The 23,726-nt window shown below is 39.5% G+C and overlaps 1 protein-coding gene across 4 annotated transcripts in view; it reads left to right on the top strand.

The window, feature by feature from the left end:
- The window catches only part of LOC143038084 (oxysterol-binding protein-related protein 1-like), a 511,761-nt gene that overhangs the window by 126,429 nt on the left and 361,606 nt on the right, over window positions 1-23,726 (top strand). For all 4 annotated transcript variants that reach the window (XM_076207017.1, XM_076207015.1, XM_076207016.1 and 1 more), the window contains 3 exons: window positions 829-1,045; window positions 3,418-3,889; window positions 23,512-23,598. In XM_076207017.1, the coding sequence (XP_076063132.1) occupies window positions 829-1,045; window positions 3,418-3,889; window positions 23,512-23,598 (776 nt within the window). The remainder of the gene's footprint in view (window positions 1-828; window positions 1,046-3,417; window positions 3,890-23,511; window positions 23,599-23,726) is intronic.

Here is a 23,726-nt window from a genome sequence, read left to right as displayed (position 1 = left end):
AACAAATGGGATAACATAAATATATATGCGAGGATACTACTTTGTCATGTTATTTTGTTTACATGGCCTCTGAGCTCTGAAGGGAGATCTTAATTTTGTACTCCTCTGCCACTGGCTTGCCATTCTCCTGCAACTAGTCATGCTCACATGAGAAAAAGCCTAATTCAAGTTTGTATCATATTGTCATATTTAAGATAACCTACTACTTTGTTATAATCAATTTACTAAGAATGGCGAGCACTATGGTTCTTACTAGGATGTGGCTTATGGCGCCATACCCATGTCCCTGTGTGTCAGTGACGCATCATGGAACATGACACCATAGACAGTTATTGTTGTTGTTGGTGTCATTCCCTAGTCTGGCCAAACAGTCTCATCTCCCTGAGGAATGCCACAGCTGGAATGAGGTTTTCTCTGAACTCCTTTATAGAGTGTATATTGTGTTGTTGGTGTGCGTGATTGTGTACAATGCAGTCTTCCCTAATGTGTTGGGGTGAAGTGTTATGTCCTGGACAGTTATCAGCAATGTTGTCATGCAGCCTCTTCTGGTAAGTTAGAAGGGCTGGATGGTGACTGCAAAGCAGCCTGGCCAGGTGGACTGTGTCCTTGTAGGGGGGGAGAGGATTCAGAGGGATGGATATCAGGGGGTCTGGCATGCAACAATGTGTTGTCTTTCAGTCATAGCCAGTTAACTGGAAGCTGTTGGTCTCTACCAAAAGAAACCTAGGGCAGCAGATTGATTAATTGATTGATCTCCTCACCCACTGTTTTTAGTTAATTCGGTGTAATGAAATGCATGTTTTATATATATTTGTAAAATCTCCATAGGTTCGTGATCTGCAGTTGAAAGAAGAAAAAGAGAAAGTGCGAGTTTTGGAGGAATCGTTACGAGTCCTTGCCACTGAACACCATGAATTGGAAGAGTCTATAGCATCACATGTTTCGTCTTCGTATAATACACCTGCCAACTCATATGTGTCCCTTCCACGGCCTCGTAGGTTCTTTGACACCAGTGATGATGAATTTTTTGATGCATTTTCTCAAGGTAATATGAAAGAGTTAATTTTCAATTCTTTATATTGAATGTGCAAGTAATACCAGATATTGTTTTGCATTGGGAACAAAAATTAATTTTCATTATACACTTCAATCTCATGTAACCAGTTTCTTCATTCTACCCATCACATGTTTATTTTCTTCATCTGCAGTTTTAAACTACACTTCAGTTTCACTTGATAACAGTGAAAAAGAGGGGGGAAGGGGAGAAGGATAAGAAGGGCCTGAAATTAGCTTTTAACTTCATTGGAGAAAGTGAAAATAACATAGTTGTGAAGCATGAAATTGTTCTGTGAAATCATATATAAAGATTATGAAACAGTTGTTCTAGTGTTCACATGACATTTTATTATACAGTAATCCCTCGTTACTCACAGTTAATGTGTTCCAGGACCACCCGCGAAAAGTGAAAATCCACGAAATAGCAACAATATATTTTATTATTTACATATAATTCAAACATTTATGAACCCTCCCCATACTGATATTAAACCACCCTATATCTGTATTACCTTTTCCTACACTCTTATAGACTGTTTAAAACAATTTTGTATTAAAGAAAAGTTAATCTGTGTACTGTACAAAACTCTGTTACATGAAATGTACAGTACTTGTACTGTACATAGAAATATCAGTTGTTACACATCCCCTATATGTACCAACATATTGCAAAGTGGAAAAAGTCATTAAGTTCCTTTTGCTACATACAGTTTTAGTAACAACAATTGTTGAAATAAACATTTGAAAATTTTTGATTTTCTATCTGTCATACGATATGTACGAATAGTAAGGGGTTCTATTCACCATTGGTTTTGTTGCAATCTGGCTTAAATGATGACTATGATGATGAAGCCGATGGCAAAGGCGAAGGTTTTGTTGCTGGCGGCTTCGTGCGGGTGAGGAACATGGTGATGGGGAGTTGTTGACATTGTTTTTTCTCTTGTGCCAAAATCTTCTTGTAGGCAGTCATGGCACTGTCGATGAGGTTGCTGAAGTGTACAGCTCGGGTCATGTCATTGTCCATCTCTTGTGTCCGTCGTTGCAGGTCCTTAGTGACATTGCACATGTCTTGCAGACCTTCAAGAGTTAAGCCATGCTCTTCTATTTCTTCCTCTTGCAGGTTTTCGTCGTCCTCTTCTTCACTTGCTGACTTAGTCATTTCAACGAGGTCCTCGTCGGTCAGTGGCTCTGAGTGGCACTCAGTGAGGCCGTTGACATCTTTAGAAGTCGTCATCGAAGCCGTCCTTCTGAAGACGTCTAGCCAATTTCACACAGCTTCTTTACCTCATCCTTGAAGAGGAACGTGCAGGACGGCATTCTCTTCCAGAACAGACCTGTCTCATCCATATTAAATACTTGTTCAGGAAGATAGCCACCCTCCTCAATAATCTGGGGGAATTCCTCCTTGATGTAGCATTAGGCTGCCGCTGTATCAGCAGAAGCAGCTTCACCGTACAGCGGAACACTCCGAAGGCCAAATCTCTCTTGGAATTTCTCAAACCAGCCCTTGCTGGCCACGAATCCACATTCTCTCTTGGGAGAATCACGCGATGTCCCTGGTTGGGGGTAGTCAATGTCCTCTTCTTCATCACCGTTGTCGTCAGGTCCCTCAGCAGCCACAAGGGTATCATAAAGGGCCTTTGCTTTTGTTCGGATCATTTTGGTATCCAAACCTACGTTCTTCTTCATACAATCTGCAATCCACAATGCAAGAGCAGCTTCCATTTTTATGATGGTCATATTGCAGGAAGTAACGACCCTTTTCGCTTCTTTGTTAAAAAAAATATTGATACTGTCTGTCGTATTTTCTTCTCGTCCTTCTTTATGTAGTGAACAGTCGACTTGTTGATGCCGTAATGGCGGCCAACCGCAGCAGAACTTTTCCCTGCTTTTAACATATCGAGAAGTTTGACCTTTTCTGCGATCGTCATTACCTTTCTTTGCGGCTTAGGCCTTAAAAGTTGCAGCATGTTTGGGAGTCATCATAAGGGTTTTCACAAAGATAAAATTTCACTTCACAAAGCAAAAGGAAATTTGCGGGAGGAACCGTGAGTCTCAGAATGCAGTGCATCCAAGAATGATGCATAGCTTACCTTTCCCATGCTGTCTTGCTTCTCACGGATTTGGCATATATGGCAGATATTCCGCGAAATTTGAATTTATATACAATTTGAAAAACCCGCGATATAGCAAAGACGTGAAACACAAAGCACGATTAAGCAAGGGATTACTGTAGTCTAAAGAATTTAATTTTGTATATTTTTTACAATGTTTGGTGCCATTATAGTATTTGTTGACATATGGTGACTTTTAGGAATGTCACAATTTTGAGTATTAATTCTAATCTTTATATCTTTTCAGATGATGACAGCAGAACATTAGTTAGCATCCCATCACCTTCTGAGAGTGAATGTTCAACCAACACTCTTGTTTCATGTATGTCTTCACTTCCCACTGACCCACAATCACCACAACAACACCAATCAGTTCAGTCCACAGCTCATCCAAACTCGCCTAATGATCCTATTCAACTCCCACATGAGAACTATCCAAGTCTTTGTGGCACATACACAATGTCTCCAAGAACAGGATCCACAACAACTGTGGGCACAAGCATTGACTATACCATGGGCCCATCACCCAATTCAGGAACTTCAGGAACCTCAGGGACATCACCTCCAGGAGGAACTTACACTATATCACCTGTTCCTCCAGCAACAAGAACCATTGAGCTCTCTCCTCCCACTACACCAACACCAACTGATGATGGTATGGGGGAGAGTGAAGGCACAGATGGAAGAAAAAGTCAACCTGACTCTGAAGCTGAAGAAAGGTATTCATTTATGTTGGCTTCTAGCATCCTTTAACCTTGAGAAGAAAGATGTAGAAGTAGTGATGAAGGTGAAATCAAGACCAAGTTTAAAAATGGAGATGAAGAAAAGAAGATGTTTTAGAAATTTGGGAGGGCATATTTGGTATTGTTACTCTCTATTTATAAACTAGAGACATGAAGATTTTTGTAATATTCTATAACAAGTACTTTCTTTTGTGTCAGTATTTTAAGAAAGGTTTAGGTAGAATCATGAAGTGTTACAGCATGATTCTATTGATTTATTTGAAGTAAATTTTGGTGGTAAGTTTACTCATTTTCATAGGTTGATCTTTCTTCTTTTAATTAAGTTCAAAACATTTTAGCATCTTACTTTATCTGTTGAAAACAGTACTGAATTTAACTTCAGTATTAATGTTTTAGTCCATGAAGAATCATTGATGTTCACTTAGTTGAGCTTTCTAACTTGCTCACTTGGTGTCCATAATAAAAAAATTCTTGCTAATTGATATCAGCAGTGTTTGAAACAGAATACATACATATACAAAAAAAAATTCCTTCTTACAAGTGAAGTAGCCAAAAACAAAGGCATAAAATCCACTTCCACCCATTCCATTACCACATACTCCACTCCCATTCACCCCCCTCCCTCCCACTTAGCTTGGCTCCTGGATGATGGGTCCTCCCTGCATCTTGCACACTAACCTGGGTCAGAAGCATTGCAGCAGGACACAGTACATCCAGAGCAAGGTCACTTCATTTTAATTGGTGACCCCCCCCCCTCTCCATCCCCTCATGCAGAAAAAGAGATGGGGAGAAATCCTTTAACTCTGCGTCAAAATATCATTCACACATACTCCCTCACCCCTCATCCACTCCCATGCATTACAGCATCATCCATACATAACCATTTTCCACTCCTATCTTCTGTCTTCTCCCTTACTCAACAGACATTCCCCTCTTTCCCACACCCCCTTTTACCCCATCCATCCATCTCATCCTTGGTCTCCCCCTCATGTTCACTTCTTCCATCTCTGCCTTCCACACCTCTTTTACTAATCTTTCTTTACTCATTCTTTCCATAGGTCCAAACCACCCAATACTCTTTCATCAACCCCATCTCCCAACTGTCTTTCCACCCCCACTCTCCTCCTCACCACCTCATTTCTCACACTATCCAGCCTAGTAACACCTACCATACTTCTCAGGCATTTTATCTCATACACATTTAAATTCTTCTCTTGTGTTCCATGTTTCTGCCCTATACAGTGCTGTTGGCACAATCACTTTTTCATACAATCTCTATTTAGCATCCATTCCCAAATGTCTGTTTCTCATTACACTTGCTTCTCACAATCTACATCCTACTTCCACCTTCACTCCTCCTTTTCCCACCACATTTGCACCTAAATATCTAAAGCTATCCACAACCTCCAGTCTCACTCCCATAATACTCACTTCCAATTTACTGCCACATTCTCCCCTTGTACATCTCATCATCTTATTTTTACAACATTTATCTTTAACTTCCTTCTTTCACACACCTTCCCAAATTCTGTCACTAACTTCCTTAATCCCTCCTCTGATCCTGCTCCAAGCACATTGTCATCAGCAAACAACAACTGGCTTATCCCCTATTTTTCTCCATTTTCTTTAATCATCTTCAACCCCCAGCCCATTACCCTTGTGTTTACCTCTCACACCACCCCATCCATGTATAAATTGAACAACCAAGGCAACATAACACATCTATGGTAAAGTCCCACCTTTACCTAAAAGCACTCACTCTCCATTTCTAATCCCAACACAGGCTATACTACTCTCATAAAGACTCTAAACTGTTCTTAACAGCTTTCCTCCCATCCCATATATCTGCACTACCTCTCACAGTGTCTTCCTGTCTACCCTGTCATAATCCTTTTCCAAATCCATAAAGGTCCACAAATCATCCTTACCTTTTCCTAAAGCTTTCTCACATATCTGCCTTACCACAAAAATCTGATCCACGCAACCCCTACCTGTCCTATACTGTTTCTCACCAATTATTCTCTCTGTTCCTCTCTTAATCCTCTCAATCAAGACCCTCCCATAAGCCTTCCCAACTACACTCAACAAACTAATCCCTCTGAAACTACTACACTCACACTTGTCCCCTTTTCCCTTGTAAGTGGAATAAAGGCACTTCTTTCCTCTGGCACTCCGCACTCTTTTAGACAAACATTTAACCTCACCAGCCAGTCCACCATCACTGGATCACAAAACAGACACCAGCAAATTGTACAAAACACTCAACAGCATTACACTATCTAACAGTAACACAACATGCTCTCATGCAGCAATAACCACAACAACAGATAATTTACCCTCAAACAGACAAGCAAACACACTTATAAATCATTTTGCACAGACAAGCCATCTCACTTCTCACCCTGATGACCGACACACCATTCGACGTAAGAAAGACTTTCCCACAGACTCAGACTATACACCCTTCATAGACAGTCAGACAAAACACATAATACATAACCTCAAGCACTCATCCACCTTTGGCCTTTACAACATAAGTAACATCCACCTAAAACACATTGGACCACAAGGTATACACACACTCACAAATATTGCAAACTACAGCTATTCACACAACACTATACCTGACATCTGGAAGCATGGGAAAATAATCGCAATCCCAAAACCCAATAAAGACCCAACAATCCCAACATCACACCACCCAGTCACACTTCTCTGCACCCTCTCCAAAGTCATTGAACATCTCATACTTCAACTCATCACACCACATATTCCCCTTGCTGAATCACAAGACTGTTTTAGGCCATTACACTCCACAAACACTCTTCTAATAAACCTCATGCAAAGAATATTAGATGGCATCAATTCAGATAGGCTCCATCATAGAACGCTTCTTATAACATTAGACATTGTAAAGCTTTCGATGCTATCCCCTGCCACAATCTAATAAACAAAATATATAACACAGACATGCACAATAGCACTAAAAGATGGCTGGACAATTATCTGGAAGGCAGGAATGCTTATGTCATATAATGGCCAATCATCGCACACCAGAAACATTAAGAATGGAGTACCACAGGGCTCTGTTCTATCCCACACACTCTTTAATCTATACATACATACATATACCAAAGGCTTTTTTCCCCCTTACAAGGGAGGTAGCCAAAAAAACAAAGGCATAAAAACCACTCCCACTCATTCCATCCCTATCATACTCCACTCCCCTCCACCCTCTTCCCTCCCTCCTATCTTGGCATCTCCTGGATGACAGGTCAACCCTGTATCTTGTCCACTGCCCTGGGTCAGAAGCAGTGTCGCAAGACACAGCACATCCACAGCAAGGCTGCTTCATTAAATTGGCAACCCCCCTTCTCTGTCCCCTCATGCAGAAAAAGAGAAGATGGGGAGAAATCCCTTCGGGCTGCATCAAATTTTTTCTCATACATACTTCCTCACTTCCCATCCCCCACCCACTCCCCCTCATGCATCACAGCATCATCTATACACAACCCCTCTCCATTCACCCCTATCTTCTGTCCTCTCCCGTCCTTCCTCCACAGACATTCCTCTCTTTTGTAATGCCCCTTTTACCCCATCTATCCATCTCATCCTAGATTGCCCCCTCATATTCACTCCATCCACCTCTGCCTTCCACATCTCTTTTATTAATCTTTCTTCACTCATTCTTTCCATGTGTCCAAACCATCCTAATACTCTTTCATCAACCCTATCTCCCAGTTCCCTTTCCACCCCTGTTCTCCTCCTCACCTCCTCATTTCTCACTCTATCTAGCCTAGTAACCCCTATCATACTTCTCAGACATTTCATCTCAAACACATTCAAACTCCTTCTCTCTTCCTCTCTCATGTTCCATGTTTCTGCCCCGCACAGTGCTGTTGGCACAATCACTCCTTCATACAACCGCCTCCCAGCATCCATTCCCAGACATCTACCCCTCACCACACTTTCCAATCCACCAAGGCACCCTCTCGCCTCTCCCAATCCACACTCCACCCCCACCCCCACTCCTCCCTCTCCTGCCACATTTGCACCCAAGCATCTAAAACTATTCACTTCCTCCAGTCTCTCACCCTTAACACTCACCTCCAGCCCACTGTCACTCTCTCCCCTTGCACATCTCATCACCCCACCCCCGCCCACATCCATCTTCAGCCCCCACACTCACACACCCTCTCAAACCCTGTCACTAACCTCCTCAATCCCTCCTCCGATCCTGCTACAAGGGCAGTGTCGTCAGCAATCCTGCTACAAGGGTAGTGTCGTCAGCAAACAACAACTGGCCCACCTCCCACCTTTCTCCACTTTCCCCAAACATCTCCAACCCCCAACCCACTACCCCCCGCATTCACCTCTCGCACCACCCCCATCCATGTAAAGATTGAACAGCCAGGGCGACACAACACATCCCGACGAAGTCCCACCTTTACCTCAAACCATTCACTCTCTTCATTTCTAATCCTAACACAAGCTCTACTACACTCGCAAAAATTCTCAATTGCTCCCAACAGCCCTCCCCCCATCCTATACATCTGCAGCACCTCCCACAGTGCCCTCCTGTCCAGATCCATAAAAACCCAAAAAATATCCCCACCCCCTCCTATAGCCCTCTCACATATCTGCCTCACCACAAAAATCTGATCTACACAACCCCCACCCATCCCAAACCCACACCGACCCCCACCAATCACTCCCTCTGCTCCTCTCCCAATCCCCCCAATCAAGACCCTCCAATAAGACTTCCCAACTACACTCAACAAGCTGATCTCTCTGAAACCACCACACTCACACCCGTCTTCCCCCCCCCCTGTAAAGCAGAACTACACAGGCATTCCTCCAGTCCTCCAGCACTCCACCCTCTCCCAAACAAACACTAAACAACCTTTATCCTTTATCCAGTAGGTGGAAAAACATTTTAAAGCCTTAGGATACTTCAATTTAGAGATGGCTGCATGCAGCTCATTGTAAGTGTCTTCTAAATAGTGTTAATTTGAGAACCATGCCTTCGCCCATGTAGCTGTGATGAAGTCACAAGTAGTTTTCATCTGAACTCTCCATTTCAGAAGGAGAAAATGGCAATCAATCCAAAGATTGCCCATGAATTCTACCAGGCACTATGAAGGGAGGGCAGGTTCCGTCATTTCACATGAGGCCATTTTCCCTCCATGTATCTACCTAGTTGTATTATATGGGAAGGGAGCTATGCTCGTGGTGACCTGTCTTTGTATTTTTCAGCATCAAGTTTTTTCTTAAAATCTTGAATAGTGTTTGCATACAGTGTTTCTTTGTCTAATTTGTTCCAGGTATCTATTACTCTGTGTGGGAAGCTTTTTTTTTTTTTTTTTCAGATCTCTTCTGTAATTATCTTTTTTGAGTTTCTTTTCGTGTCCTCTTGTTTTTCCATTGTCCCATTTCAATAAATCATTCTTATCTAAGATTTCCATTCCTTTCATAATTCTATAGATAGTAGGTCTCCTCTTTCCTTTCTTTGTTCCAGAGTTGGTGATTCTCAGTTGGTGCCAGTTTTGCTGTTGCTCTTTGTGTTCTTTCTATTTTTTTTTATATTCTTTTTAGTACTGGGTGTACATAGTGTTGCTGCGTACTTGATTTTTGGTCTTAGTGTAGTTAATTTTTTTTTATCATTTCCTCATCCAAATACACAAATGCCACTTTTATTGACCTCAATAAATTTTAGGTTTCTCCAACTATTTTATTTATATGTTTGTCTGGTGTCATATCTTGCTGGTCATCACTCCAAGGTCTTTTTCCAAGTTTACTTTTTTGACCTCTTCTTCACCAATTTTATAATCTCTCGATATTCTGTTTTTACTTTTTCCAAATTCCATTATACTACATTTCTTGATATTGAATTTCACTTCCCACTTTTGAGTCCATTTCCAGATCTTGTCCAAGTCTTGTTGTAATGAGTTGCAATCCTCCTCCGTTTTTACTTTCTTTAGTATTTTTGCGTTGTCTGCAAAGAAATTCATATAACACTCTACTCCTTCATCTATGTCATTTATGTATATGGCAAACATGATCGGGGCCAGTACTGATCCCTGCGGGACACCACTTATCATTTCTTCCCAATTTGAGAATTTATCTCTAATTACTACTCTCATTTTCCTCCCAGTCAGGAAGTCTTTCATCCATTCCAATAATTTTCCTCTGATGCCACCTATTGACTCTATTTTCTTTATTAGTTTCTTGTGTGGTACCTTATCAAATGCCCTTTGTACATACATATACATACATATACCAAGGCTTTTTCCCCCTTACAAGGGAGGTAGCCAAAAAGGGAAAGGCATAAAAACACTCCCACCCATTTCATCCCTACATACACTCCACACCCCTCCCACCCTCCCTCTCATCTGAGCACCTCCTGGATGACGGGTCATCCCTGCACCCTGCCCACCGCCCTGGGTCAGAAGCAGTGTCGCAAGACACAGCACATCCACAGCAAGGCCGCTTCATTTAATCAGCGACCCCCCCTCTCCGTCCCCCCTTGCATACAAGGAGAGGACGGGGAGAAATCCCTTCGGGCTGCGTCAAAATTTACTCACATCCCCCCCCACCCCCCACCCATTCCTCCTCATGCAATCCCAACATCATCCATATACAACCATTCTCCACTCACCTCTGTCTTCCGTCCTCTCCCTTCCTTCCTCAACAGACATTCCCCTCTTCCCCAAAGCCCCCTTCACCCCATCCATCCACCTCATCCTAGGACGTCCCCTCATGTTCACTCCCTCCATATCTGCCTTCCATACCTCTTTTACTAGTCTTTCTTCACTCATTCTTTCCATGTGTCCAAACCATCCTAATATTCTTTCATCAACCCTATCTCCCAAATCCTTTTTCACCCCTGTTCTCCTCCTCACCTCCTCATTTCTCACTCTATCCAGCCTAGTAACCCCCACCATACTTCTCAGACACCTCATTTCAAACACATTCAAACTCCTTCTCTCTTCTTCTCTTATGTTCCACGTTTCTGCCCCATACAGTGCTGTTGGCACAATCACTCCTTCATACAGTCTCCTCTTCGCATCCATTCCCAAATGTCTATTCCTCATTACACTCTTTAATCCACCAAGGCATTTACTCGCTTCTCTCAATCTACATTCTACCTCCACCTTCACTCCACCTTTTCCTGCTACACTTGCACCCAAGTATCTAAAACTATCCACTTCCTCCAGTCGCTCTCCCTTAATGTTCACTTCCAGTCTACTGCCACTTTCACCCCTTGTACATCTCATCACCTTACTTTTACCAACATTTATCTTTAGCTTTCTTCTATCACATACTCTCCCAAACTCTGCCACCAGCTTCCTCAATCCCTCCTCTGACCCTGCCACAAGCGCAGTGTCGTCCGCAAACAACAGCTGGCTCACCATCCACTTTTCTCCATTTTCTTTAACCATCTCCAATCCCTGACCCACTACCCTAGCATTTACCTCTCGCACCACCCCATCCATGTATAAGTTGAACAGCCAGGGCGACATAACGCATCCTTGACAAAGTCCCACCTTTACTTCAAACCACTCACTCTCTCCATTTCTAATCCTAACACAAGCTCTACTACTCTCATAAAAACTCTTGACAGCTCCCAGAAGCTTTCCTCCTATCCCATAAATCTGCATAACCTCCCACAGTGCCTTTCTGTCTACCCTATCATAAGCCTTTTCCAGATCCATAAAAGCCCAAAAAACATCCTTCCCCTTTCCTATAGCTTTCTCACATATCTGTCTTACCACAAAGATCTGATCTACACAACCTCTACCTGTCCTAAATCCACACTGTTCCTCACCAATTACTCCTTCTGTTCCTCTCCTAATCCTCTCAATTAAGATCCTCCCATAAGCCTTCCCTACTACACTTAACAAGCTAATCCCTCTGAAACTACTACATTCACACTTGTCCCCTTTTCCCTTGTAAAGAGGAACTATACAGGCACTTCTCCAGTCCTCCGGTACTCCACCTTCTCTCCAGCAAACATTAAATAACCTCACCAACCAGTCCACCATCACTGAACCTCCCTTTTTCAGACATTCTGCATGGCATCCATCCAGACCAGGTGCCTTACCTGCTTTCATCATCTTTACAACTGCCTTCACCTCATCCTTCCTTATTTCTCCTCCATTCTCCTCACTCATCACTCATTTTCTTCGCATTTCCCACTGCAGCTATCTTTCCTTCCCTATCCTCCTTCACATTTAGCAACTCCCTAAAATATTCTGCCCATCTTCCCCTTACTGCCATCTCTTCAATTATCATCTCTCCATCTGTACCTTTTACCTTTTCTTCTCTACTTAATTCGCCTCCTCTTCCTCTCTTAATTTCTTTCCAAAACATCTTTTTATTACTTTCAAAATTTTCTGTCATACTCCTACCCCATTTCACATCTGCTCTCCTCTTTGCCTCCTTTACCTTTTGCTTTACTTCTCTTTTCTTTTCTTTGTAAATCTCATATGACCCCCCCGTCCTCTTTTGTAACCAATCTGTGAATGCTCGCTTCTTCTCTTCTACAACCTTCTTTGTTTCCTCATCCCACCATTCACTACCCTTTCTTCTATTTCCCCCTGTCCTTCTTGTAGGTCCAGAAAAGCACAGTCTGCCCAACCATCTTTCTCTTGTATTATATCTATTAATCTCGAGTAGAAGCAGATCAAGTTTGTTGTACAAGATCTTCCTTGTCTGAATCCAAATTGATTTGGATTCAGTATAGTTTTTTCTTCCAAATGTTAACCCATATATTTTTGATGACCTTTTCACAAATTTTTGCTACTGTGCTTGTCAGGGAGACCGATCTATAATTTGATGGATCTTCTTTGTTTCCTCCCTTATAAATTGGTACAATGTTTGCATTCTTCCAGTCCTGTGGCACCTTGCCTTCTTGAAGTGAGAATTCAATTATATTGTATATTTTATCTGTTAATTCCTCCATGCATTCTTTCAGTATCCAATTTGCAATTCCGTCTGAACCATGTGATTTTCTGACATCAAAGGTTTTGATTTGGTCACTGGTTTCCTTCTGTGTTACAATTATTTCTTTCATTAAGGGGGATATCTCTATTTCCTCACAGTTAGGTGAGTTTTCTATTGTGAATACTGATTTGAAGTGGTTGTTCATAATTTCAGCCATTTCCAGTTCTTCTGTATATTCGTATTTATCCTGGCGCAGTTTTTCTATTTCTTGTTTATTCTTCAGTTTGCCATTTACATACCTGTAAAATAGTTTGGGTTCTTCCTTGCATTTTTCTATTATTTTTTTCATAGTTTCTCTTTTCATCTCTGCGTATTTTTACATAATCATTTCTTATTTTGATGTACATTAGCCATTTGCTTGTTTTCTTGTCTTTTTTCCATTTCTTCCAAGCTTTGTCTCTTTTATCCTTAGCCTCACTATGATTTTTGTTGTAACAGCTTTTTATGTATGTTCTTTCCTTTTTTTGTTGAGGTACCTATTTATTCACTCCCTCATAAATTTCTTTTAGTATATTCCATTTTTCCATCCCTATTTCTTGATTTAGGAATTTTTCCCAGTTCACGTTGCAAAAGAATTTTTTGAGTTTCTCAAAATTTCTTTTGTTGTACATTGGTCTTCCTATTCTATGTTTTTCATTTCTGCTTTGATCCATTTGCTTTTTCAACTCAAATTCTATTAGTACATAGTCACTCTTTCCCATTGGAGTTTTGTAATCAATTTTGTTGACAATTTTAGGCTCTGTCATAAGTATTAAATCCAGCCTTGATGGTTCTTCACTACCTCTGTATCTGGTATTTTCCCTTATCCACTAAGTCATTGTGTATTCGATGGTCATGTCGAGCAGGACATTGCCCCAGAGTTCCTCTCCACCCTTCACTGTCATTTCCTCCCAACATATTTCTTTTGAATTAAAGTCACATATAATTACTATATTTCCTCTGTCCTTCAGTATATTAGTTAATTCGTATTTTGTATCTTCTAATATTTTGGAATGATCACTTTCTGTCCAGGAGTTTGTTTTGGAGGGCACATACACCACTACAAATTGTATTGTAATTGATTCTACATTATTTTCTCCTTCAGTTATTTTTGTTACTTTTAAATCTTTATTAGTCAAAATTAATACTCTGCCACCCTGTTTATCTTTTCTATTCTTCGTCCAAAAATTGTATTAACCTTGTCCCAGTGTTGGGTGGTAGAGTACACTTTAATTTAGTTTCCACTATTCCCATTATGTCTGGTTTTTCTAAGGCCAGGTAATAATTTAATTCATTCATTCCTGAAGTTATTCCATCTATATTGGTATAAGCTATTTCTAATTTCCTTTCTCCTCATCTTTTTCAGTTCCCTATGTTTCCTTTTTCCTTATATACCATTTTCTCAGCCTCAGGTCCACCACCTTCCAAAAAAAATAATTCTTTTCAGTTTCAGTTGTTGTTGTTTTTTTCACTTGCTTTACTTCTAAGTTCTTTTTCTTTTTCTTCTTCACTCATTTTTTTTTATCCATATATTTTTGTATTGTTCACTATTTGCTAATTTTGTTGTTCTGGATAGTACTTCCTCTGCAATTGTTTGTGATCTAAGCTTTACTTTCAGTGGCCTGTATTGTTTTTCTTTAGAGTATCTACCCATTCTATAAGTCTCCTCGATTTCCCTATCTAACCCCTGTCCTTCCGCTTGTAATTCTTTTAGAATTTCCTTAGCAGTCTCTTTCTCCTTTTCCCTCTGATATCTAGGAACATCATGCTTCTCTTTAATGTCATTGATATCTCTATTTCTCATTATATTCCAGATTTTGTCCAGGTGTGATTGTAATGAATCACAGTCCTCTTCTGTTCTTACTTTCTTTAATATTTTTGCGAAGAAATTCATATAACATTCAACTCCTTCATCCATGTTGTTTATGTATATGGCAAACATGATTGGAGCCAGCACTGACCCTTGTGGAACACAACTTTTCATTTTTTCCCATTTTGAGTATTTGTCTGTAATTACTATTCTCATTTTTCTCCCAGTCAGGAAATCTTCCATCCATTTAATAATTTACCTGCGATGCTACCTATTGATTCTAATTTTCTTTTTAATTTCTTGTGTGGTTCTTTGTCAAATGCCTTTTGTTGGTCTAGATAGGCACAGTGCCCATCCATCCTCTCATCTATTATATCTATTAGTCTCGAGTAGAAGCAGATTAGGTTTGTTGTACATAATCTTCCTTGTCTAAATCCAAATTGGTTTGGGTTTAGTATAGATTTTTCTTCCAGGTGTTTAACCTATCTACGTTTGATCACTTTTTCACATAATTTTAGCTACTGTGCTTGATAGAGAGACCGGTCTATTGTTAGTTGGATTTTCCATTTTTCCTCCTTTATATATTGGTACAGTGAGTCCTCCATGGTAATTCTTTATTCAGTAAATTTACAGTTACGGTGTTTGGTAATTACTACCCTTAATTCTATTAATGATAAGAAAAATTCACAGATACGGTATCTGTTTTGGAGGTAAAATTAGATATTTTGAAGAGGAAAGAGGAGGGAGAAGGTATGTCTCCCATAAGTCGAAACTTGGGTTCGGTATACGGTAATTTAAATTTGCCGTAAGGTTTTCAGGAACGCATATGTACTGTATAACAAGGACTCACTATACTATGTTTGCATTTTTCCAGTCTTGTGGTACCTTAACTTCTTTGAGCAAGCATTTGATTATAGTGTGTATTTTATCTGTTAATTGCTCTACACATTCCTTCAGTATCCAATTTGCAATTCCATCTGGACCATGCGATTTTCTGGCATCAAGGCTTTTTATTTGGTCGCTGATTTCCTTCTTTGTTACAATTATTTCCTTCATTGGGGGGGATTTCTGTCTCTCTATTCCCTCACAGTTAGGTGTGTTCTCAAATGTGAAAACCGATTTGAAGTGGTTGCTCATAACTTCTGCCATTTCTTGTTCTTCTGTGTATTCATGACTTGGCACAACTTTTCTATTTCTTGTTTGTTTTTTAGTTTACCGTTCACATATCTATAAAATAGTTTTGGTTGTTCCTTGCATTTTTCTTTTATTGCCTCTTCATAATTTCTCTTTACTTCACTGGGTGTTTTTACATAATTGTTTCTTAGTTTGATGTATATTTGCCATTTCCTCTTTTTTTTTTCTTTTTTTCCAGGCTTCGTCTCTTTTATCCTTGGCTTCACTACATTTTTTGTTATACCAGTTCTTTATGTATGTTCTTTATTGCTTTTCTTGTGGAACATATTTGGTCACACCCTCATTATAAATTTCTTTTGGTATATTCCATTTCTCTTCCATCCTTGTTTCTTCATTTAGGATTTTTTCCTAGTTTGCATTACGATTTTTTTTTTTTTTTAAGTTTCTCAAAATTCGTTTTGTTCATTGGTCTTCTTATTCTATGTTTCTCATTTCTTCTTAGGTCTATTTGCTTTTTTAGTTCAAATTTTATTAGTACATGGTCACTCTTTCCTATTTGTGTTTTGTAATCTATTCTGTCTACAATTTCAGGTTCTAATGTAAGTATTAAATCCAGTCTCGAAGGTTCCTCATTGTTTCTGTATCTGGTATTTTCCTTTATCCATTGAGTCATTTTGTATTCAATGGTCATATCGAGTAGCATGCTGCCCCATATGTCCTCTCCACTCTTAACTGTCATTTCTTTCCAACATATTTCTTTTGAGTTAAAATCACCCATGATTACTGTATTTCCTCTTTCAGTATATCAGTTCATGTTTAGTATCTTCTAGCAATTTGGAATGGTCGTGTTCTGTCCAGGCCTGTGTTTTAGGGGGCACATACACTACTACAAATTTTTTACTTTTCATGTGGTTGTTTCCTATTTTTATGATTATTGACTCTACATTGATTTTTCCTTCTGTTAACTTTGTCACAATTAAGTCTTTCTTGTTTTTCCTTTCTATTCTTCATCCAACAGTTGTATAGACCTTGTCCCACAGTTATAGGTGGTAGATTCCCTTTAAGTTTAGTTTCTACTAATTCCATTATGTCCAGCTTTTCTGATGCCAGGTAATCATTTAGTTCATTTAGTCCTGAGATAATTCCATCTATGTTGGTATAGGCTAATTTTAATTTTTTTCTTTCTTGTCTTTTTCTGTCTGCTTTGTTTCCTTTTCCGTGATATACCATTTTCTCAGCCTCAGGTCCACTTAAAAAAAAAAAAAAATCATTCTTTTCATTCCCTTTTCTTTTTTCAGTCTGCTTTGTTTCCTTTTCCGTGATATACCATTTTCTCAGCCTCAGGTCCACTTTAAAAAAAAATAATAATTCTTTTCATTCCCTGTTCTTTTTTCATTTTTTTCCTTCGCTTCATTTCCAAGCTCCTTTTATTTCTATTTTTATTTTTCTTCTTCACTCATTTCTTTATCCATATGTTTTTGTGATTTTCACAATTTGCTAGTTTTGCTGTTCTGGATAGTACTTCCTCTGCTATCATTTGTGACCTAAGTTTGACTTTTAGTGGCCTATATTGTTTTTCTTTTGAGTATCTACCCATCCTATATGTTTCCTTAATTTCTTTATCCAGGGTCTGATTCTCCTCTTGATTTTCCTTCAGAATCTCTTTTGCGGTCTCTTTGTCTTCTCTTTGTCTTCTCTTTCTCTTTGATACCCAGGAACATCATGCTTTTCTTTAATACCATAGATCACAATGCATCTTTTTTTTTGTCCACTGTACCCCTAACCAAATTGCCTTTTTCTTTAATCACTTGGATTACCGTTTCCTTCGCATTCTCCTTAACTTGTTGTTCCACTATTTCCTTAAAAGATAATTTTTTACTTTCCTGTTCCACCTTCCACTGTTTCTTTATTTCTTGAAAGTAATTTTCTTTAATCTTTTCTTCCACTTTCTCAGTCACTGCCTGTATTTGATCCTTCATCTCTTTCTTTAATGCCTCATTCCTATTCATATCTTCATTTTTCAGTCTTATATTTTCTCCCTTTATCCTATTCAGTTCCATTTTCAATTCATCTATTTCCCTATTATTTTCTTCATTGGCTTTTCTTAATATAGCTACTTCCTTATATATACTTTTGCATTCACTTTTCAGTTCAATTATTTCATCTAACAATTCATTTATTTCTCTATTTCTTATAATATTTTTAAACCTGGGTTCTCTATCCATGTCTAGTCCTCTATATATATTACTATGTTCTCTATTAAACCCTGAGAAGACACCTCTATCCAACCTTTGGTATGTTTTTGGGGTCTCATTCAGACACATTCTTTTTTTGATTACACCAATTGGGGACTATTGTACTTACGTCAAAACATCGCTTTGCAGTTTCCTTATCACTGAATTCTTTGTTTCATCCATTGTCGTCACTGATCGTGTGAATATAATAATTGAACTAAGATACAAAAGACTACATTTCAGTCACATTAACAGCGACACTCCCTTCCCATATGTAAACAACCAGGCAGCTGTTGGTTGGTTCAGAAATCGTTTGTCAACTTGCTAAATAGCGGTTTGGAGCATATTTTGGGACGTCCTTCTTTGATTGCTGCTCAATACAGTGAAGGAATGATTGTGCCAACACCACTGTATGGGGCAGAAACATGGAACATAAGAGAGGAAGAGAGGAGTCTGAATGTGTTTGAGATGAGGTGTCTAAGAAGTATGATGTGGGTTACCAGGCTGGATAGAGTGAGAAATGAGGAGGTGAGGAGGAAAACAGGGGTGGTAAGGGAGTTGGGAGATGATGAGAGTGGATGAAAGAGTATTGGGATGGTTTGGACACTTGGAAAGAATGAGTGAAGAAAGAGGTATGGAAGGCAGATGTGGAGGGAGTGAACATGAGGGGGTGACCTAGGATGAGATGGATGGATGGGCTAAAAGGGGCCTTGGGGAAGAGGTGGGTGTCAGTTGAGGAAGGACAGGAGAGGACAGAAGACAGGGGTGAATAGAGAATGGTTGCATATGGATGATGATGTGATGCATGAGGTGGGGGGATGGGGAGGTGAGGTAGTATTGTGAGAAAAGTTTGACGCGGCCCAAAGGGATTTCTCCCCGTCTTCTCCTTTTCTGCATAAGGGGACAGAGGGGGGGGGTCGCCTATTTAATGAAGTGGCCTTGTTGTGGATGTGCTGTGTCTTGCGACACTGCCTCTGACCCAGGGCAGTGGACAAGATGCAGGGATGACCCGTCATCCAGGAGGTGCCAAGATAAGGAGGGTAGAGGGTGGAAGGGAGTGGAGTGTGTTGGGAATGGAATGGGTGGGAATGGTTTTTGTGCCTTTTCTTTTTGGCTACCTCTCTTGTAAGGGGGGAAAATCCTTTGGTATATGTATGTATGTACTACTACTCAACTTTTGCACTTAAGAGTTGTTGATGGTTCTGATGAATTACTTGGCTGTTTCGAATGGTGGATTGTTGACACAGGAGCCATTTTCTCATTTGTGTCTTACTCAGCCTCCTGATTCTATTTGTTTTCTGTAAAGTTCTTTGTCTTCACTGCAAAGCCAGTTTCCACTCTATTTTGTAATATTGAAAAGATGAGTGAGATTTCTTTCAAATTTTCATTTTGCCGCTTTCTATATCTTTCAAACACTATCTCCCTGTCTCTATCTCTGTTTCTATCTCTCCCTCTTCCCTCATCTTAGGGGATTTCAACTGTCATGTAAACTGGAAGACAGAACAGGGACAATGAAAGTATGAGGCATCTTCACTTTCCAGATGAAACTTTTCTTACCCAATGTTCACCACTAAGGATAACCAAGTGCACAATGTGTCTGTGGATTAGGCCCTAGGTGGAAGTGATCACAATGTCATTAGATTTAAATTATGCATGCCTGAACTTGAGGAAAAGAACCACAGATGCACCATTCCTGATCTGAAAAGATCTGATCTTGGTGGACTGAGAGGAGTTGGTGCATTGGTAATTGATGTAGGTGTCAATGTTCAGGAATCTTGGGACTTATTCTGTGATCGCTTTATGGCACAACAGGCACATGATAGGAAAACTTCTTATTTCTGCTATAAGGCAAATCATAGTAATTTTACCCATCAAGAATACATGTGCTTGTGCCAGCAAGTTAAAAGAATGATAGAAGCAACAAAATGTAGTGAAAAGCAGAGGGTGGCTGCATCTTGCAAGGCTAACCCCAAGGATTTCTTTAGCTATGTTAACAGCAGAAAACCAGTTAGAAACCAAGTTGGTCCTTTGCATGATTAAGGTGGAACACTTCAGAACACTTCCTTTCCGTATTCACTGAGGAAGTAGAGGAGGCAATCTTTGAACCAATCCAGGTACACAAGGGAGAGTGCATGGAGAATATTCAGTGTATGAACATCAAAGTCTTAGCTAGACTAGATAATCTTAGTGCAAACAAGTCTCCTGGTCCAGATGGATTCCTGCCAAAGCTACTGCGGCAGGTCCATGAGCAGGTGGCTCTCCACCTAGTGGAGACTTTCAATAAGTCTCTACAGACAGAAGTGCCGAAGGGCTGGCAGGAGGCAAATTCCTGACTTATCAGCCTTACTTCCATAGTAGGGAAGATATTGGAAGGTGTCATTGTGGATAGAATAGTTGAGTTTCGGGAGGGAAACAACCTGTTATTAGACTTGCATCATGGTCATGGTTTTTGGCATCACAGATCATGCTTAACCAACCTAATAGATTTCTTTTATGTCATGCTTCAAGAATATGACAGGAACAGAGCAATTGACATACTTTATCTAGACTTCCAGAAAGCCTTTGATGAGGTACCTCATAAGAGGTTAATGTCAAAAGTTTGAGCCATAGGTATTATTGGAGCACTGTTAAATTGGATTGAAGCCTGGTTGAAAGAAGACAGCATGTAGTTATTAATGGTGCATCATCTAGCTGGTTTTCTGTTACCAGTGGGGTATTAGGTTCATTTCTCTTCATCATTCATATCAGTGTTATTGATGTTATAATTGTGAGTTGCATAGCTAAGTTTGTAGATGACATTAAGTTGGGAGCAAATGCTCCAACACATGAAGCTGTAGAAATTCTTAGGTCAGACTTGGAGAAAGAGGGAGAGTGGTCTGAGAAATGGCTGATGCCATTTAATCTGGATAAGGGCAAGATAATATGTATCAGGCATGCAAATCAGAGGGCAGACTATTCTCTTCTGGGTCATGATATAGCAAGTACAGAAGTTAAAAAAGATTTGGGTGTCTCAATTAGCAGCAACCTCAGTTCCTCAAAACAGTGTATTGAAGTAAGAAGGTACAAAGGCTATTAGGTTACATTGCTTAGATGATTTGAGATCATTACTGATAATTATGCTGAGATCCTTTGCACTATCCACTTTTGTTAATGAATTTCCAAATAGATTGTAATCATACCCATTGTCATTCTTACTTATGTACATGACCTTATATTTACTTGTGTGAAATTTCATTAGCCGCTTTTCAGACATTTGCTGTACTTTATCCAAATCTTCTAGAATATCTAATTGGTTTAAGTGATGATTTGCCATTCTGTATAGTTTTGAATCATCAGCAAATTTTGAGACAATAGATTTCAGTCCGTGGTCTATATAATTTATATATACTATGAATAGAAGTGGCCCAATAATGGAATCCTGAGGAACTCCACTCATAACATTTTTCCATCTAGAAATTTTGCCATTTAGAACAACTTCCGGTTTACAATCATTTACCCAATTACTAGTCGAGATCAATAGGCTACCACTTGTTCCATATGAAGCTAATTTAGCAATTATTCTTTTTTGCGGGACAGTAGCAAAAGCTTTTGCAAAGTCCAGACACATTAAATCTGTATTGTTTCTTTTCTCATAATTTGAGATGACTGCGTTGTAGAATTCAAGTAGGTTAGTTGCACAAGAACATTTCCATCTGAATCCATGCCAGCTACCATTTATTAAACAGTTACTTTCTAAATGATGTTCAATAGCATCTCTGATAATTTCCATAATTTTTCTCTCTCAACTAACATAGCATTAGGTTTCATTGCTAGGACGATCATGAATAAAAGTGTAGAAATAGTTATCAAACTCTATCTGGCATTTGTTAGACCCATCCTTGACTATGCAGTACAGTACTACCTCTCATTAATGGACTAAAAGGGGGGTAACAGTGTCCGTTGATGTGAATAATCCGTTGATTTGGAGTGGTTTTTGGGTGGCATAGGGATTGCACAGCACTAAACAACAGCACCAAAATCACCGAAAACACAGCGAAAACAACGCAAACACAACTAATTAATGTCTGTTAATGAGAGGTAGTACAGTACTGTACAGTTTTGGTCTCCATCCTTTAGAATGGATATAAATTCACTAAAATCAGTATAGAGGAGAATGACTAAAATGATACATGGGCTGAGAAATTTACCTTATGAAGACAAGCATAGGCACTCTTAATGTACATTCCCTAGAAAGATGCAGAGTGCGTGGTGGTCTAATAGAGGTTTTCAAGTGGATCAAGGATTTTAACAAGCAGACAAGTTCATCATATTAAGACAACAGGGCAGGAATCACCATAATGTTTTTAAAAACAGGACAGGAATCACAGTAATGGAATTAATTTGGACAAATATAGATTTAAGAAGGAAACTGCTTTACCTGTAGAGTGGTCAATGAATGTAATAGACTTAATAACTATTTAGTGAGCACTGAAACTATCAGTTGTTTTAAGAGAAGGTTAGATCAATTTATGGATGGGGATGACAGGTGGTAATGGACATGGAACTGCCTAGTGTAGGTCTTATGGTCTCTTGTAGTCTCCTTTCTTATGTCTGTGTCTCTGTATCTCTCTCACTCTCTTTTTCTTTGTTACCCAAAAAGATGGCTATGCATTGGAGAGGAAAATCTTTACCTCATTAACTAGTATCATAGTTGTCTTTCACTCCTTCCCACATAAACTATGAGAAGTTTGCACTTCCTCACTTTCCAGCAATGCTACCAGTTCATCCCTGTAGTTTTCATTCTTCACCAACTATTAGTTACACATATGTTTGCTTGTTTGACAACCTGGTTATTTTGTCTTATGGCTTCTTTCATACATCAGCTTACAGTTCCCCTTCATATAAACATTGCTTTCACTTTCATCTCTGAGGATATCTACTTCCATCCATTCTTATAACTTGACTCTAATTCCTCAAGTTGACATGTTCTGCTCTCTGTCATTACCATCTGTATACTTGTCCTTTCCTTATTTCCATTGCTTCCACCAAACTTCTCTCTCATGTATTTATCATCGAGGTCTCATTCTTATACATAAATGTGGATACAAATTTTACTTTAAGTAATCTTTTCATTCCTTCTCACATTGCTTTCATTACCCCATACTTATCTCAGGACACCTCCCTTCTCTCCCTCATTCACTGTATGACCTATCTTAACCTCTAGTCTTCTTTGTCACCAAAGTGTATTCAGCAGTAATTTATATGGATTTTTGTGGGTAGTTGTAGAAATCAATAAGAACACTTGTTCAAACAATTCAGTAGACCAGTATTATGAGTATTAAGAACAACTGATAACTGTAGTTCTTCTATTGTTATAGTAATTTTTGTTGAAACAAAGTTGTGGTCTATAAAATCTGCTTATGTTATTCTAACTTTGGCATGTTGTGGTTCTTCAGATCTTCACTGACTCTCATATCTTTGGGTGGCACTCGGTACTTCAGTCCTTATGTAGGACCTCAGAGGTGTTGGAGGAGTTGGGGAAGGTAAGTAATTCTTAAACTTATACATTGCCACAATTGTCTCATGTGCATGTATAATGAGACTGATAAAGTATATGTAATAAGGTTTCCATTCTTGGTATCTAGAGTCATGTGCCTATGAAAGTACCTCA

Source organism: Oratosquilla oratoria, chromosome 23, assembly GCF_046742065.1.
Source record: "Oratosquilla oratoria isolate Oo_2021 chromosome 23, ASM4674206v1, whole genome shotgun sequence".
Classification (NCBI taxonomy): domain Eukaryota; kingdom Metazoa; phylum Arthropoda; class Malacostraca; order Stomatopoda; family Squillidae; genus Oratosquilla; species Oratosquilla oratoria.
The sequence above is the reverse complement of the archived record's forward strand: the minus strand, read 5'-3'. Positions and strand labels throughout refer to the sequence as shown.